The 17376-nt window shown below is 40.6% G+C and overlaps 1 protein-coding gene across 6 annotated transcripts in view; it reads left to right on the forward strand.

Moving 5' to 3' along the window:
• VEPH1 (ventricular zone expressed PH domain containing 1) overlaps window positions 1-17376 on the forward strand; it is a 166205-nt gene that overhangs the window by 70260 nt on the left and 78569 nt on the right. For all 6 annotated transcript variants that reach the window (XR_012640961.1, XM_074963708.1, XM_074963710.1 and 3 more), the window contains exons 8-9: window positions 6793-7002; window positions 9630-10024. Coding sequence is in view for 5 of the 6 variants with exons in the window: in XM_074963708.1 (XP_074819809.1) it covers window positions 6793-7002; window positions 9630-10024 (605 nt within the window). In the remaining variant the exon portion in view is untranslated. The remainder of the gene's footprint in view (window positions 1-6792; window positions 7003-9629; window positions 10025-17376) is intronic.

Consider the following 17376-nt stretch of genomic DNA (forward strand, 5'->3'; position numbering starts at 1 on the left):
GTTTACAGCAAAGGTACACTAGTTGCTATTTTTACTGAGAGCTGTATAAATACCATTATGTGGAATGTGACAGGTCAAGAGGACAGAAAGGGAAACTACTTCTATGATAAAATTCAACACAGATGTCATCAAGCTCATAAATGTGAGCAATGGCCTCGGAGGCATGATAATGAGTGGAAGCCAAAATGTTGGGGTCATTCAAGAAACAATTAATTGGCATTCTGGAGAGAGTTAAATAGTAAAAAAGAGAGGAGCCCCATGGAACTGAATCATTTTTAAGGAAAGCTGTGAGAAATTTATGCAACTCACTTGGTGATAAAGTGCTTGGTCAAAAAATAGATCTGAGGCCCAGATTTGTAAAGGTATTTAGGGGTTGCTGCTGTGCTCAGTACTGTAATGCCTAACTGATTGAGGATCCTAAAGCTCATTTTCAAAAGCGATTTAGGCATTTAGGAGCCTAAATCTCATGGACATTGATGGGATAGCGGCTCCTAAGTGCCTAAATCGCTTTTGAAAATGGGTTTTAGGATCCTCAGGCATTGCAGTGCTGAGTTCAGCAACACCTAAACACCTTTAAAAGTCTTGGCGCTCGCTCTTTCAAAGATTTTATTAAAGTCACTGGAGAATATAACTGGGAATAGAAAGTAAGTCCATGTGAAATAACATGCATGTGTTGGAAAGTAGTCCAAGAGTAACTAAAGGGGAATAATAATGTCAGTTGTCATTTGTATTGTGGGAATTATAATGAAGCAGTAGAAGGAGGGGAGGCTTCACAAACCATCTGATAGAAGAGTTTAATAATTATTGATCTAGATCATGCTTGTTCACTTGATAAATTAGTAATACCAGGAAGGCTCAAAAGGTATTCCACCCACTGAAATGTTATGATATCCCTACGCTACTCCATGTCTGGTGCAATTGGTTGAAAAGCAGAAGACATTTTTCATTAAAATGTCAATGAAATATTTTCCAATCTTTTCCCACAAAATTCTAAACGGAAAGAACGCACTTTGCTGAGTGGAAGAAACCCCTGGGGAGAGTGAGAGACATATATTGCTTTTCTAATATTTGCTTGTGTATGTGTGTTTGACCCTCACCAGAGCATATAGAAAATTGAAAAAACAAAGTTTTAACATTTCAAAAGTGACCACGTGGACTCAGGGCCAAATATTATGTTACACCAATGCAAACCCAGGGCAAATCACGAAGTTGCCATAGGGCTTCAGTGGAGTTGTTCAGGATTTAATTCTTTTCAATATAGGGCAGAATTTGGCCTTCAGTCCACAATGTAGAGAATAAATAATGATAAAGGAATAGGATAGTAATAAATAAAGGAATAAAAGGATAATAAACCATCAGGCTGCACTGTGTAAAGGCTCAGCAAGGGCCTCATTTTAGAATAAAAGAGCTTCTATTTCTGAAAGTATGTAAACATCTAGCTCCTTGACTGAATGCACACTGAATCACAATTAGTTGTCCCAGGGCTTGGTGCACTTTCCATTGAAGTCCCCTTGACTTCACTGGGCTGTGGATCAGGCCGTAAATGTTGCCATATGCACCTGCAGTTCTTTGTGCTATGCCTTACACAATTATAGGTGCCAAATTAGAGGCTGAGTTGACACACCTTTAAAAATATAGCTATAAGAGATCACAGAATAAAACAAAGATCTTAATCGAATGCAGAACTTTAAAAAACTTACGCTATTCCCTGGTTTTATATTTCAGAGGCTTAGCCAAGGACAACATCAGATAGATGAGGGGCAAGAAGAAAAGTAGACCAAAAGTTAGGAACAAAGTTAAACGGTGTAACTCCACTGCCTTCATTGGATTTAGCACTGATTTGTACTAGTGTAAGTGAGATCAGAATCAGGCCCTGAATGTGGAAATATACCCAGTAGCTCCAGAGCTACTGTAACTACTTAATTGCAGAAAGTTTTTCTTAAACAAGAGTAACAATTCAGAGTATTTGTGCTGTGAAAGAACAATAGACTTTTTATCTGTGTGCATGAACAATAACCCATTCCTTTTGGAATCATATGTTTCCATAAGGAAAAACGGATTTCTTCTAAGTAACTGTTGGCTTGGAATCATTTGACATGGGGTATTTTGCATGCATTTGGTGGAGAGTATCATTAAAATCATGTGATGGTCTATTAGCATTGCCACCTACTATCACAAAGAGGCATGTCATTCACCCCCAGAGATAACTTTTAAAAGTGAATGTAGAATGTTCATGTGTGCTGATCCAACTTAGAAGTCTGTCATGGTCAATTTGAAAAAGAGAAAATACAGAATCTAATGAAGCTTCCCAACCACCATTCCTGGGAACAACAAAGTAAGCATGCAAGCCAGACTGCTCTTTGTTGTTTATTTTTATATAGTGGTGGATGAAATTATTTCTTCTTTTTATAGGAGAAGCAAAGTCTGGCATATGGTGTCATTTACAATTCATATGCCTTTCATTTTCTCTTCCATTTATCCATCTTTAAAGCAACGTTTGTTATGGTGTAAAGGATTGTAGCCGTATTTAAGAAATTCATATGATGATATGGTACAGTAGGGTGACATTGCTATCTGCTTTGGAAACAATATGGGTCATGAAGTTTGACTGGATAAAGCTCATGTTCTAGTGACAGTAAAGTTTGATTCTAATAATTCTCCCTTAGCAAGACATGCAGCAGGACTTATAGCAGGGCATCTCCATTGCTCACACGCAGCTTGTTCATAATGATTTGAGAAATCATTAACAGATTGTGCCTGCCCATTTACAGAATGTCTTTACTTTAGCTACCTCTAAGGTGGAAAGTAATAGTAAGGTGACACTGTATTTTTGAAGCTTTTAAAGCTGTAGACCCTGACTCTATTCAATATCTTTGAACATTGCTCTGATACTTACCTATGCTTACATTCGACCTGTCTTTTAGAGATTCTACCATTGCTTCTTAGTTCAGGAGGTGATTATGTCTTTGCTTGGGGAGCCTTGGTAGTGAAACTTGATCCTCCCATATGACTGCAGCGGGAGCAGAGGTAGGCCAGCATGGCACGCTTTTGAAAATCCACCCTTCATGTGTTTTTAGAAGGGTATTTGGATAGTGCTGCATCACATTCTCAGCAGTTGGTGGGGGGGGGGTGTATAGAAATACAAATATTGTTCTTATGATCATCTGGTTACCTGTGTAATATTTTGATACCTCATCATAGAGCGTTGAAAAGTAATTCAGTAATAAGGAATATGGTGCCACCAAAATCTTCCTGCGAACATGTTCTATATACTTCCTTGGATATTTCTACATCTCTTGTCTCCTGAAAACAGTCTGGGCCAAATTCAGCTCTGGGGTAAGTGGGGCCAACTCCAGCAGCGTCAGTAATATATTCAATCATTTTGCCAAGATTTTACACAATTGTTAATTTTATTGTTGTTTGACTGGAGGAGCCAAGAGAACAGCTTGCCTGTCTTTCAGCCATGCACAGTATGTAGGCTCAGTGAAGTATTTCATGTTGGTTACATCTTTTCTGCGTCTTAAGAATGGCTTCATGTCAAAAGGTGACATTGTTACTGCAGTGAGCCTGGGCTTACATAAGAGAGATAATGAGGCCTGCCCCCCAAGGATATCCCAAGACATGAGTATTTTGTTTTGTCCACTAAGAATGGAACCAGCTATCCTGAAAGTCCCAGGAGCCTGGTATTGGCAGGCTAGTTGAGTTTGAGCCAAGCTGTTGATTTGTGGACTTCTGAGTTATAATGAACCATATTTTTAACAAAGTCACTGTTGGTTTACATCTGACAAATGGAACCAAACGTTTCCATGAAAGAAACACTATGATAACATTTCCTTTGAGAGCATGATCCAATGTCCATTCAAGTCAATGGAAAGACTCCCATTGAGTTCAGTGGGCTTTGGATTATATCCCAAGTGGGGTGGGGTGAAAACAAACCAAACTCAGTTTACTCAGAGTCTGGTCTTATTTCAGAATTCTGTAGAGCCTTGTTCGTTCACATTCCTCTAATCCACAAACCTGATCGCTCCATCAAATACCCCACTCCAAAATCCCAATGAACAGGGGTTTGCTATATATAATTTTATTAGAACATAGTTGACATGGTAATGGGCATACCATTGATACATAGAGAGATAACAATAGGTGAGATTAAGTCTTGTCCTACATCTCTGCAAAGATTTTATAGCCAAATCTGTAGTAAGGTTCCTTATTATTAAGATTTCATTACTTTTACAAAATGGTCTCCAGAACATTTATTACTATATCAGGACCTATTGCCTACATAAAAAAAACTAAACTGCCTATATCAAAACAAATGAAAAATTAAATTTTGTGATTCAGTATCCTTGGTTGCTTCTGTTAAATATGTTTGTTTTCATAAGCAATAATTTGCAATATTTGGAAATTCTCAATAGGCCTTCCAGTCTTGAATGTGAATTAGCTAGATTCTGCTATATTTGGCAACATTGCATTTTAACTCTCATCCGTGACATTCCAGACACCTAGCTATTTTGCATTTAATAATTTATCCACTTGGACACTCAATTTTAAAAAAAGAAAAAGAGATCATTAAAAAAATTCAAATTGTGATATAATGTTTAAATGTGTGAATAGAGTTAAAAATACTGACACTCCACTCTTTAACCCTGTGATAGGGTTCTGATATTAAGAAATCTTTAAATATTACACATAAGAGGCTAAAGTATGGCATAGGTATGTTTTGAGCTTGTAAAATGTGATAACTCATCCCTCTATGAATTGCTGTACATACTACCCCCATAGTTTTGTTGTCTCATTCCTCCCCTTACACTCTCTCTCTAGGACCGCTATGACCCCCGCTCCCATCAGGCTTTGGGGAAAAAACTGCAGAGATGAGCCAGCCACAGACTACAGCTGGTAGGAACAGGAGCGGTCAAGGAAGGGACTACAGGGCATTCAGGGAACTTCCTATAGTGTTGACTGGACTTTCTTCATCCTGTGCTGATTGGCTGTTTGCTCCAATCCACCCCTTCCCTCACAGTCTTTTTACCTCTGCTTCACTGCACACCTGTCTCTCTTACCCTCTTCTTCCCTGCCCTGTCCCCTTCACCTCCCTTTCCAGCTTATCTCCACCTAAGAATGAACACACACACACACACACACACGCAGAGAACTATGGAACTAACATACCACTTGCTGCCATCACACAGTTCGCTTTGCTCGTGTGGTCTACCTCTTCCCCCACCCTATGTCTGTCTGGTCTGTTCAGATTGTAAGATCTTCAGGGCAAGGACTATCTACTACTCCGGGTTTGTGCAGAGCCTAGCACTATCAGCCCCCATTCTTGGCTGGCCATTAGGCACTGCTGGAGTAAACATGATTGGTTCTAATAAATTCAGTTTCCTCGCTGCTGCATAAAAACAAAGCTCAAAATGTTCAAACTACAGTGGCTGTAGGTAGGCGCCTAATTCCATATTTTGGCTTTTGTAAAAAGTGGCCTGATATTCAGAGGTTCTGTGCGCCCTTGGCTCTTATCACAGGCAATGAGAGCTGCAGGTGAACAGTATCTTTGAAGATCAGGCCCCTTCTTTTAGGGGCTTCAGTATGGATCTAAGTGCTAGCACTGAGGTTTGAAAATTTTGGTCTAAGAAATCAGACTTTAGGCAAGTATCTCCTGTTTGGATGAATGAAATCCTTCCTCACAGCTGCTGGAAGGGCTGCAGAGCTGCAATATCACCTGTCCACTGCTGCTACACTAGCCTATGAGCTGGAATAAGAGCTGCAGCTCCTCTGTGACCCCCATTGGTAGAGGGTTAGAAAGTGGATCTATTTAGGATTGGATACCATGACCTGCTTTCAACGGGCTCCCTCCATGCCAGGGCAATTTGGCAGGTGCAGATTATTCTACCGTTAGCTACCCCTATGTAACTCCACTGAAATCAACTGCAGACAGAATTCATCACTAATGATACGACAATGTCATCATTGAGACAATCATTTTCATCAGTGCTGTGAAATCAATGAGGTTCACAGATGTGTTTGAGGGCAGAATTAGGTCCTATATTTTTAAGAGTGATAACTTCCTGTTAACTGGTGCTTTAAATCCAAATTTATTATTGCACTTGAGTTTACCAAACTCTGTGCTTGAAAATTTTAATGATGAGGTAAATTTCTAACCATTTTGTTCTATTAAATAGAAACTTGAGCTGCACAGAGTTCTAAATAAGCCCATTTTAAGTATTCTGGGGTTTCTTTTGCTGAACGTGAGTCAGATTACTTAAAACTTTCTCTTAGTCAGTTTCGTCCCAAGTGCCGAGTTTTGAAATATGCTTTTCTTACTCAGAATACAATTATTCAGGAGAAAGTACATGTACAATTTTGTAAAACCACAAACATTCACAGGCTCTACTGTGAGCTCTACTGTTGGTTTATAAGTATGCTATAATAAATGGTTGTTTAATAGCTTTGTAGAACTGGCCTAAATTCAACTGAAAAACATTTCACTGAGAGGTTTGCTGATGGGAATGTGGTTGAGGCCATATCAAGAGGAAGCGTTGTTTTTACCATTGCAGATATATTGTATGCTATTTCTAATCCAGTGTTGTCATAGATATTTAATGTTTCTAATCCTTTTGACATAGATATTGAGCTGAAAGCTGTTTCCGAAAATGATTAATCAAGTTCTAAGAAGTTCACTACTGACACACAATTGTTTTACCAGATACAGTATGTGGTTCAAAGTAAGAGAGACACTGTCAGTGTCATCTTGGGCAAAGCATGACCGTGTTAAACCCCTGATTTTTTCTTCTTAAGGACAGAAAATGACTCTGAAGCAGAATCTCCTGTACAGCTGGATGATTTAAAATCTGTTATGAATGAAAATGAAGAGGATGAAAAGCTTCAAGTTAAAATACAGGCTTTTGAAGAAAAAATAAATGTTGACAACAATACTCCTGGCTCTGTGCGTAGATATAGTTTAGGCCAGGTTTCTAAAGAAGAAAGGAAGGATATGAGATTTAACAGGTATGATTATGTAAAATGCATGAGTGGCTTTCATGCATATCAGTCTTTCAATAAAGCTTTATCCAAATATTAAGGGAATAGTTCAATTATAGTATACCTGTGGGCACCATGAGTCTAATTCTAACCAGATCTCTTGTCAGGGTGTCTCAGAGCTGGATAAGATCCTTCTAACTACGTATTTAACCTGGCCTAACATGACAAGAGAGAAGGAAGAGGAACATGTTTGTTTACAGAACACTCTAGAACAGTGGTTCTCCACCAGGGGTATGCGTATCCCTGAGGGTATGCAGAGGTATTCCAGGAGGTACATCAACTCATCTAGATATTTGTCTAGTTTTACAAAAGGCTACATGAAAAGACTAGCAAATTCAGTACAAACTAACATTTCATACAGACAATGACTTGTTTATACTGCTCTATATACTATATTAGTGTTTCTCAATCTGGTGGGTTGCAATTTATTTTATAATTACATGATAAAAATGAGAAAGTAAGCAATTTTTCAGTGCTAGTGTGCTGTGACACTTTATTTTTATGTCTGACTTTTAAGCAAGTGAGGTGAAGCTTGGGGTACACAAGACAAATCTACCTCTTGAAAGGGGTACAGTAGTCCGGAAAGGCTGAGAACTACTGCTCTAGAAATGTTTCAGAGTAACAGCCGTGTTAGTCTGTATTTGCAAAAAGAAAAGGAGTACTTGTGGCACCTTAGAGACTAACCAATTTATTTGAGCATAAGCTTTCGTGAGCTACAGCTCACTTCATCGGATGCATACTGTGGAAAGTACAGAAGACGTTTTTATACACACAAACCATGAAAAAATGGGTGATTATCACTACAAAAGGTTTTCTCTCCCCACACCCCACTCTCCTGCTGGTAATAGCTTATGTAAAGTGATCACTCTCCTTACAATGTGTATGATAATCAAGGTGGGCCATTTCCAGCACAAATCCAGGTTTTCTCCCCGCCCCCCCAACAAACACTCTCCTGTTGGTAATAGCTTATCTAAAGTGATCACTCTCCTTACAATGTGTATGATAATCAAGGTGGGCCATTTCCAGCACAAATCCAGGGTTTAACAAGAACGTCGGGGGGGGGGGGGGGGCGGGGTTGGAAAAAACAAGGGGAAATAGATAAGCTATTACCAACAGGAGAGTGTTTGTTGTGGGCGGGGGGGGGGGGAGATAACCTGGATTTGTGCTGGAAATGGCCCACCTTGATTATCATACACATTGTAAGGAGAGTCATCACTTTACATAAGCTATTACCAGCAGGAGAGTGTGGTGGGGGGAAGAGAAAACCTTTTGTAGTGATAATCACCCATTTTTTCATGGTTTGTGTGTATAAAAACGTCTTCTGTACTTTCCACAGTATGCATCCGATGAAGTGAGCTGTAGCTCACGAAAGCTTATGCTCAAATAAATTGGTTAGTCTCTAAGGTGCCACAAGTACTCCTTTTCTTTTTGCTCTAGAAATGAAGATTCAAAGAACTCTCCTGAATACTAATAGTAGCAACTCTAACTAGTTTAGATAATATATTTGTATCAATATTTGGGGTCATATTATGCCCTCAATTACTCTGGATTGATACTTTGTGTCAAGTTAAGCTTGATTCTGATTAGACCCTTTGTGTGTTGGGACCAAGCACAGCCCAAAGAACTTGCAACTAGGATGTACCCCTAGGACATGCAGGCCTCACCAGTTCTAGTGGGATGTTTACTGCTCATGCTGCAATGTTCCATGAGTGGAGCATGACACATTTCATACTGACTTAGAGTTCTGTGGTGATAACTTGAGCCTTTGGGGAATTTGGACATCTCCTCTCCTGGGGCCTGTCATAGGTTCCATCCTCCTCCTGTTTAATAGGGACCTATGCCCACTTTTCTCCTAATTCTCTCCAGAGACACATGTACCAGTTGTGTGCGCATTTGCTGTTCCCCAGCTCACCTTTAAGGACTAAAGTTTCCCATGTTGGGGAAGGAGTGGTGGAGAAGGATGCCCATTGAGGGCTTGATTTTCCATTGCCTTCCACCTTTGCACTCATATACAACTGTTCAGAGTGTAAAATGCTGCCAAATCAGAATTCTTCACTCACATCAGTAGTAGAATTTTATACCTCATTTACTCTGGTGCAAATGACTATACAAGAGAGTGGAGAACCAGTTCCTGAATGTTGGGGCTTGTGGTGAAGGTGGCCCAGCTGAAGGACTTTGGAGAGAACTCCAGATTTGCTTGAACCACTGCTGGATGGTATAATTTTATAATGTGATTGATAGACTGGATACTGAGATATTATAGTGATGAGTGATAGATACACTGGTGCATTCTCTAATGTGCATATGTTTTGATATATAGATATTGTTGTCTGGCTTCTTTCACTTACTACAGTTGTGGTTTGATTTGGGTTCTGAGTACCTGTTTTTGAAATGCAGGTTTATTAAAAGCTATTTGTATTTGCCCACCAACAGGATATTTAGGCCCAAATTCTGCTCTGAGTTGCACCAAAGCAGCTTCACAGATGTAAATGAGAGCAGAATTTGGCCAGAAATCTTATTTGATTCTTCAGCATGCTGCAGCCCATCTTACCTCTATCACAAACCATTTGTCTTTCCCTTTATTTGCATTGCAGGTCCAAAAGTCTAGCTTTGCATGCAATCCGTACAAAGGGGATGAATTCAGACAATGGACAAGACATGGACAATGGAGATATAGCAGCTGGCATCTCTTTCACAGAAATGTATCTTAGCCAAGAAAATGACAAATTGCGTCTTAGTCCAGACACTGAAGAATCGCAGCTGGAAAATTCTTCAGTTTCACACCCAAGTATCAAATGTACAGAATTAGAAAATTTGCCAGAATCTGTTGAAGAAAACTGCCATGAAGGAAGTACAGAGACAATAAAAAATCCGGTGGAATATCAGGATAAGCTCTACTTGCACTTAAAGGAAAATCTTAGTAAAGTGAAAGCATATGTCATGGAGATTGGGAAGAAAATTCCTAGCCCAGATCAGTGTATTATTGAAGGTAAGAGCTCTGAACCTTTCAAATTAAGGGAATCTTAAAGGAACAGTTTAAAACAAGAACAAAACCCTTCAGTACTCATGCAAACTTTTAGGTAAGATTCTCTAAGCAGGAGCTCTTATGTTGGATGAAACATGTTTTTACACAACAATGTTGTTATAAACTACAGCATTTTGAACCCTCTTTCATAGGTTTTGTCCTTTCCTTCAGCAATATTGTGCATCCTGCAGAGGCCCCAAGCTGGCAGTCTTCGCACACCCAAAACTCCCTTTGAAGTTAATGTAATATTGTGCAAAGAATGCTGGATTGGGCTCAAGGTAAGGGTTTGATTCTCCTCTTACATCAGGGTAAATCAGTGTAGCTAATAGAGTTACATCAGGGTAGGTCAGAAAAGAATCAGATCCAGAATCTCAAATAAAGATGTTCTGTTCCGCTACGCTCTGATTCAAAGCCCACTAGAAGTCAGTGGAAAGACTCCCAATGGGATTTGAATTGGGCCCCTATTTACCATTGCCTCAGAACTCTATAATGATTCTCAGTTTCATCATGCAGAGTCAGTGGATAGTGTTGGGATCCCCCCTCCCCCCTCTCCCCCCAAGACCTCTTTCTACTTGGCTTCCCAAACACTCAGTTCAACTCCACATTTTATCACTCAGGTATTTTTATTTGGCATACAGCAAAGCAACAGTGAGTGGACCAGAGAACTAGATAAGTTCATGGAGGATAGATCCATCAATGGCAATTAGTTGGGATGGGCAGGGATGGTGTCCCTAGCTGGGAATGGGAGAAAGAGGATGGATCACTTGATTACCTGTCCTGTTCTGTTCATTCCCTCTGAAGCACCTGGCATTGGCCGCTGTCGGAAGACAGGATACTGGGCTAGATGACCCTTTGGTGTGACTCAGTATGGCCGTTCTTATATTCTTATGACTCAGACATAGGGGGTGAATGCAGGATACATCACACAACCAAAGTTACACAGCACAGTTTGCACAGTTACTCTTCATTTATATATGTTTACACATATCATTGCATTTAGTATTCATTGCATCACACGTTTTGGATTGACTTGGTTACTTTGTAGGAACCAATCCCTGTATTGCATGTTCTGTCCACAGACTTTCCATGCATGACTTACTTTTTAGTTCATCTTTGGATTCTGGACTTACCTTGTCCATTATTATTTTTTTCTTTGTAAATGGTTCCCTGGATGTTCCCTCCCCTTACCTTAGCTAGTTCAGACATTCTGTCACTCAGCTTATTGACCCGTTTGCCTATCTTAGTTAGCACGGACATTGTGTTCTCATCATTTACCTCCCTAATCCTGTCTTCCAAGAAGTGAGGCCTTTGCCATGTCCAAGTATTCATGTCAAGCCAGGTCTACAGATAATTGTTTTCAAGAACTTGATAGCCAATAATGAAATAGGGCCTGATCCTGTGAGGCCCCGGTGGAGGTGCTCCCTTCCCTGCAGGATTGGTCTCAGTGCATTACTTCTTTTCAAATTAAAATTCTTAAAGGCCAGATTGTGAATAGAGCTGAGTGAACAATTGATTTTTTCGGTTCAGTGGCCAAACCCGGGGGGCGAGGGGGGGGGGAGGGGAATGAGACCCTAACAAACAGTTCATTTCAGACCCAAACTGATTTTTTTCTTTCCTTTTTCTTGCTGCAAAAAACCCCAACCCCTTATTCAGGCTGAATGAAATGTTTCAAATGTCAATTTGAATTGAAACTTCATGTTAAAACAACTGTATCTAAACAAAACATCAACAGGATTCATTTTGAAAATCTTTCAAGACTTCAAAAAAAATTCAGTTTTTTTTTGTTTGTTTGTTTGCCAAAACTATTAGCTGGATTAAGTTCAAATTCACTGAATAGTTTCAGTGCCCTGAAAAATATTGGGTTTTTTTGGTTTTTTTGCATGAGTTTACAAATGAGTTTTTTGCATGAGTTTACAGCTCTAATTGTGAACCTCTTACTCCCATTGATGAGCAGTTACTCATGTGAGTAGTCCCACTTACTTCAATAGGTGTATTGATCACCAGTGGGAGTAAGGCGTCATAGTCAGGCTAAATGATTGTCGAAAATAGCTGAATGACTCAGTTCAGTCAATAAATCTGATAAGCTTTCATTTCTGATCACTTAAAATATCATTCCAAAGTAAGACACAAAGCAGGTCTCATGCGTTAACATTTGTGCATCAGATGCCTTTCCAGCTGTCTTTATTTATTCTGTGGCCAAGGAGTTGAAAAGCAGTATTGACCTGCGAACTACACTTTTTGCCAAGTTTGTTTTTTTGCAGAAATTTGAGAAAAAATACTCCAAAGTCCAGCTTTGCTGTTTGAAACACTTCTCATTGTCAAAGTTATTCGTATGTCTTACTGTTTCAGTAAATGACAATGGGAGTGTGAGAGTGAACAATCTGACGTGTGAGCTTGCCTAAAGACTTAAATGTGAGTCTGTGTCTTCTTTTAATACAGTGAATATTTTTAAACATTTTGATAAGTTTCTTCTTAGTGCCATACTAATTAAAAGCCCTATTATAGTGATGTTTTAAGCAAGTCATTATTTCACAATTCATTCAGACTATTGTAATTTCCTGGGAAATCATCAACTAAAGTTCTTGAAGAAACTTGTTGAGTAAGGACATATGTGTAAGATAGATGACTTATGTGACTCATTCTAAATACATTCACAGAAACTCACTCATGCTCATTACACGGGAGACAACTTTTTAATATTTCAGATATTCCATAAACTGCTCAGTCCAAAATCTGGCAGTTATTTGACCTATATTATTTCTGCATGTCATAACAGCAGATCATTCAAATTCATTCGTGTTTTACTCTCTATAAAGCTATTTGAGCATTAGTCAGATTTTTTTAAAAACATATCTTTGGTTGATTTTGTGTCAGTTAAAAAGGAATTTGTTGAATTTGGGGTGGGGGTGTGTTAAATATGTAAAATAGGAAAGAAACACTGAGGAGGATAGGAGGATGTTTCAACAAAGCAGAACAAGTTACAAATAATGGAGAGTACAAGAAGTTCCCAAAAAATAACACTTGGTTTGGATCTTGTCCTTTCCCGAGCTTTTTAAATATAACTTTTAATGTATATTATACACACAAATTAACAAAGAACATTATTAGATGTAAGTAGCACACAGTAGATTATGGGCTGGATTCTTACTCAAGATGAATTAGAAAGAAGGCATACATTTTTAACAATGAAGGTAATTAACTATTGAAACAAACTACTAAGGGTGGTGGAGGATTCTCCATTCCTTGATGTCTTTAGATCAAGACAGGATGCCTTTCTGGAAGATATGCTTTAGCCAAAAACAAGTTATTGGGTTCAACAGAGTAACTGGATTAAATTCTATGGCCTGTGTTAGACAGGAGGTCAGATTAGATGATTTAATGGTCCCTTCTGGTCTTAAAATCTGTAAATAATACCATATACTGTGAACAGTCCCATTGATTTCAGTGTGGCTGTTTCTGGAGTAAGGTACTATTTGATGTTTGTGAGGGTTGAAACATCTGGCCCTACAGTACTCCAGTTATACAGAATTTAAATTGTTTTTGTTGACCACAACATAAAATGTGTGTAAACTTCTTAGGGCAAAATATATCCCATATGGTACTTTCTTGAAGAACATGGATATGTGCACAGTGTGTGGATACCCCTGCATATGGATAACCCAGGAATGAATGATTCTGATTACACTATAATAAAAGGAGGAGCATAGAGTATAAGCGAGCTGTCTTGCTTCTGTGCCACATAAGCTGATAGGATCGTCAATGGGATGTTTTTTCACTAGGATGACCATACCTTGGTGTCTTGGATTGCTCTACTGAAACCATGGGTTTTGTCTAGGATTGCATGACTGGAAATCTGGCTACTGATAGTCATCCATTTCAGATACCCTTGGAAACCCCTCAGCCACTCCCATCTCATAAGTCCCATGGAAGTGCCCTAGCTACATCCTTCCCCTTGCAGCTGCCCACCTATTTTCCCTCCCGTTTCACCAAGCTCCGCTGCACCTCCCTTACCACAACTGCAGCAATGGTGACTTCAGAGATCAGCTGTCTCTGTGCTGTGCACACCTTTCTCTCTTCATGAACAGTGAATTTCTGTGCTTCCACAGTATGAATTATAGGCTATTTTCTGGATTGGAAAAATCCCAGAATCCCTCATGCAGTAGTGTCCAGAATCACTTTGCATACTGACAGGCAGCTAGACAGAGGAAAGATAGCCTTGTGGTGAAGGCTCTAGCCTGAGACCTGCGTTCAAGATCTTAATCTGCCACAGACTTCCTGTAAAATCGTGGGCCTCTCTGTGCCTCAGTTTCCCATATGTAAAATAGGGACTTCCCTATTTCCCAGGATTGTTGTGAGGATAAGTACATTAGAGATTATGAGGTGCTCTGATAGAATGGTAATGGATGCCACACAAATACCGTAGGTAGTGCATTGAGGTCGACACAAGAACAGCTGTGCCGCAAAATGAACAGTAGGGTGGTCAAGAGGATATTGGAGGTCATTGCAAGAACATTAGTGGCATAGTCATGTGGGAAGCCAGAAGAATAGGATGAAGGGGAAAGGAGGAAGAAAGTCAGGATGAGCAAAAGTGACAAGGTCTTTCAGAGCAGGGGGAAGGAGAAATGGACATATTCCTCTATCCCATCCCCTCCATTTAGTGACCCGTGACCTTTACCAATACCTGCCACCACACAGCTCCTACAACTTTGCAGCTTCCCAGAGGTCAAAATCCTTCCAAATTGTCTCTTAACTGGACGTTCCACAGCTGCTTAAACCCTCCAGTGTGTACTTCCTTCCCTTACAAAATCTTAAGGCAGGAATCTCAGTCTGGTACTTCCAAAACCTGATCACCTGAATTTTCACTTAAGCTGGAAACACATCGTTCAAAAGTATCAGAAGCAACAATGACAGCAGGTGCCCATAACCCATAAGGATTTGTTCCAACAGTACTTTATTCCTGTATATCCCTTAACACATTAAACATGAACTGACATGATTTCTCCCCAACCCCAACAAATCAAATTTCCCTGGTAGAGTGCAGAGCTTCCTGTGGGTCCAGAAGGAACTTCTTGGGAAGGTCTTAGAGAAGAAGTGGTGAAGATCACCACTTAGCAAACTCTCTTTATCTAGGCTGTAGTTTTGAATTCTAGAAGTGAGGGCCTGGCTGGCCATCACTACCTCACATACTTGTAAATAATCTAGTTGCCTCTGCTGGTGCTGTAGGTAACGTGTCCTAGAAGTTCGTCATCTGTATGAAAAAGCTTTGCCACAATTTTCATTTCGTCTGCCATTTTCCTTAACTTTTTTTAAAAATCGGTGTCCCTAAGTCCTAACGCTAAATGCTTTTCCTGGATATAGGCATGGGATAACCTTGACGTCAGTGGGAATTCCATACGGGGATCCAAATGCAGAATTTATATCCTAGTATTTAGCAGTTTAAAGGTTTGTAGAAACGTCTACCTTCCTCACCTCTTTCAGCACCTTGAAAATGTCAATCAACACCCCTCTGAACCACCTTTCTTCTAGTGAGTTTGACAGTGGGTCTAACTCTATTCAAGCCAGTCAAATGGGAATAACTCCATTGAAGTTAGTGGTGTTATACCAGTCTAAAACTAGTGTGAAGAGAATCAGGCCCATGTTTCTAACTTTATGTTACTCTTCCTAGCAAGGATGTGGATAATGGATAGTGGCTGATCATTCATTCATTCATTCATTCATTCATTCATTCATTCTCTTTGTATCCTGACATGAATAAATACATAGATTGACTTACCATATATACTGTGATAGACCCAGACCAGTTGGGTACAACAAAGTAGTCTTATTGGGATCCAGGAAGTGGGTGGGCAAAGCCCGCCCACTGCTAAAGGATCCCCCCCAGCCTAAGGGGGGGGGGGTCCACAGGACCTGGAAAAAGTAGTCCTATTGGAATCCAGGAAGTGGGCGGGCAAAGCTCGCCCACTGCTAAAGGATTCCCCCCCCCAGCCTAAGGGGGAGATCCACAGGACCTGGAAAAAGTAGTCCTATTGGAATCCAGGAAGTGGGCGGGCAAAGCTCGCCCACTGCTAAAGGATCCCCCCCCCCAGCCTAAGGGGGGGGGGTCCACAGGACCTGGAAAAAGTAGTCCTATTGGGATCCAGGAAGTGGGCGGGCAAAGCTCGCCCACTGCTAAAGGATCCCCCCCCCAGCCTAAGGGGGAGATCCACAGGACCTGGAAAAAGTAGTAGAAGGCAGATCTACTGGCCACTGGATCAGCAGTTTTCGGTTCCCTGACTGACCAGAGCAGGGGCTGCTCCAGGCTAATGAGAACACCTGACTCCAATTAACCTGAAAAGAGTTAGGTGAGGCCACTAAGGTAATTTGAACACCTGACTCTAATTAAGGCCCTTCTGATACTGTAAAAGGGCTCACTCCAGTCAGGCTCAGGAGAGCCAGGGGGAGGAAGTGTGGCTGAAGGGCTGGTTAATGAAGACACCCTCAAGCCATTAGTAAGGGAGTCCTAAGGTAAGGGTGAAGAAGAGAGAAGCAGGAGAACTGTGGGGAAGTGGCCCAGGGAAATGTCGGCTGCCAACAGCTGCTGCCATTAGGGTCCCTGGGCTGGAACCCAGGATAGAGGGTGGGCCTGGGTTCCCCCCAACCTGCCACTACAGAAACACCTTCTGGGAGGGGAAAACAGGCCCCTGTCAGGACGGCAGCTAAACTGTTTGGGAATAAGCCCATAGGGACAACAGAGACTGTGGGAGTTGTATCACCAATCTCCTTGCTGGCTTATGATGAAAAGGGCTCAGTAGACTGTAACCCTGGCCCTAGAGAGAGAAGAGCTACGTGGAGGGTCACAGTGAGCCTCTGAGGCTAGCATAAACTGCCTAGAAGCGCAGGACCCATGGGGACAAGGTCAGAGCTCTGCCACAATACATATGGCAAAGAGTCCTGTGGCACCTTATAGACTAGCAGATGTACTGGAGCATAAGCTTTCGTGGGTGAATACCAACTTCATCGGATGTCTATAAGGTACCACAGGACTCTTTGCCACTTTTACAGATCCAGACTAACACGGCTACCCCTCTGATACTTGACATATATATATATATATATATATGTATTTCTCTGCTCTGTTACACTGTTCTGTGTTTTGACCAAGTTTCTTTACTATTGGCTTGCACACTCTGTGTGTATTTCAGTCTTTGCATAGCTGTATTTATGCTTTACAACATGTGTTTTGCAGACTCCTTATTGATTTATACACTCAGCCAGTAGTATTACTCAGTCTCTATGGATTGTAATATATTTCTTTATATGGTATTTCAAAAACACTG

The sequence above is a fragment of the Natator depressus genome, chromosome 9, assembly GCF_965152275.1.
Source record: "Natator depressus isolate rNatDep1 chromosome 9, rNatDep2.hap1, whole genome shotgun sequence".
Lineage (NCBI taxonomy): Eukaryota > Metazoa > Chordata > Testudines > Cheloniidae > Natator > Natator depressus.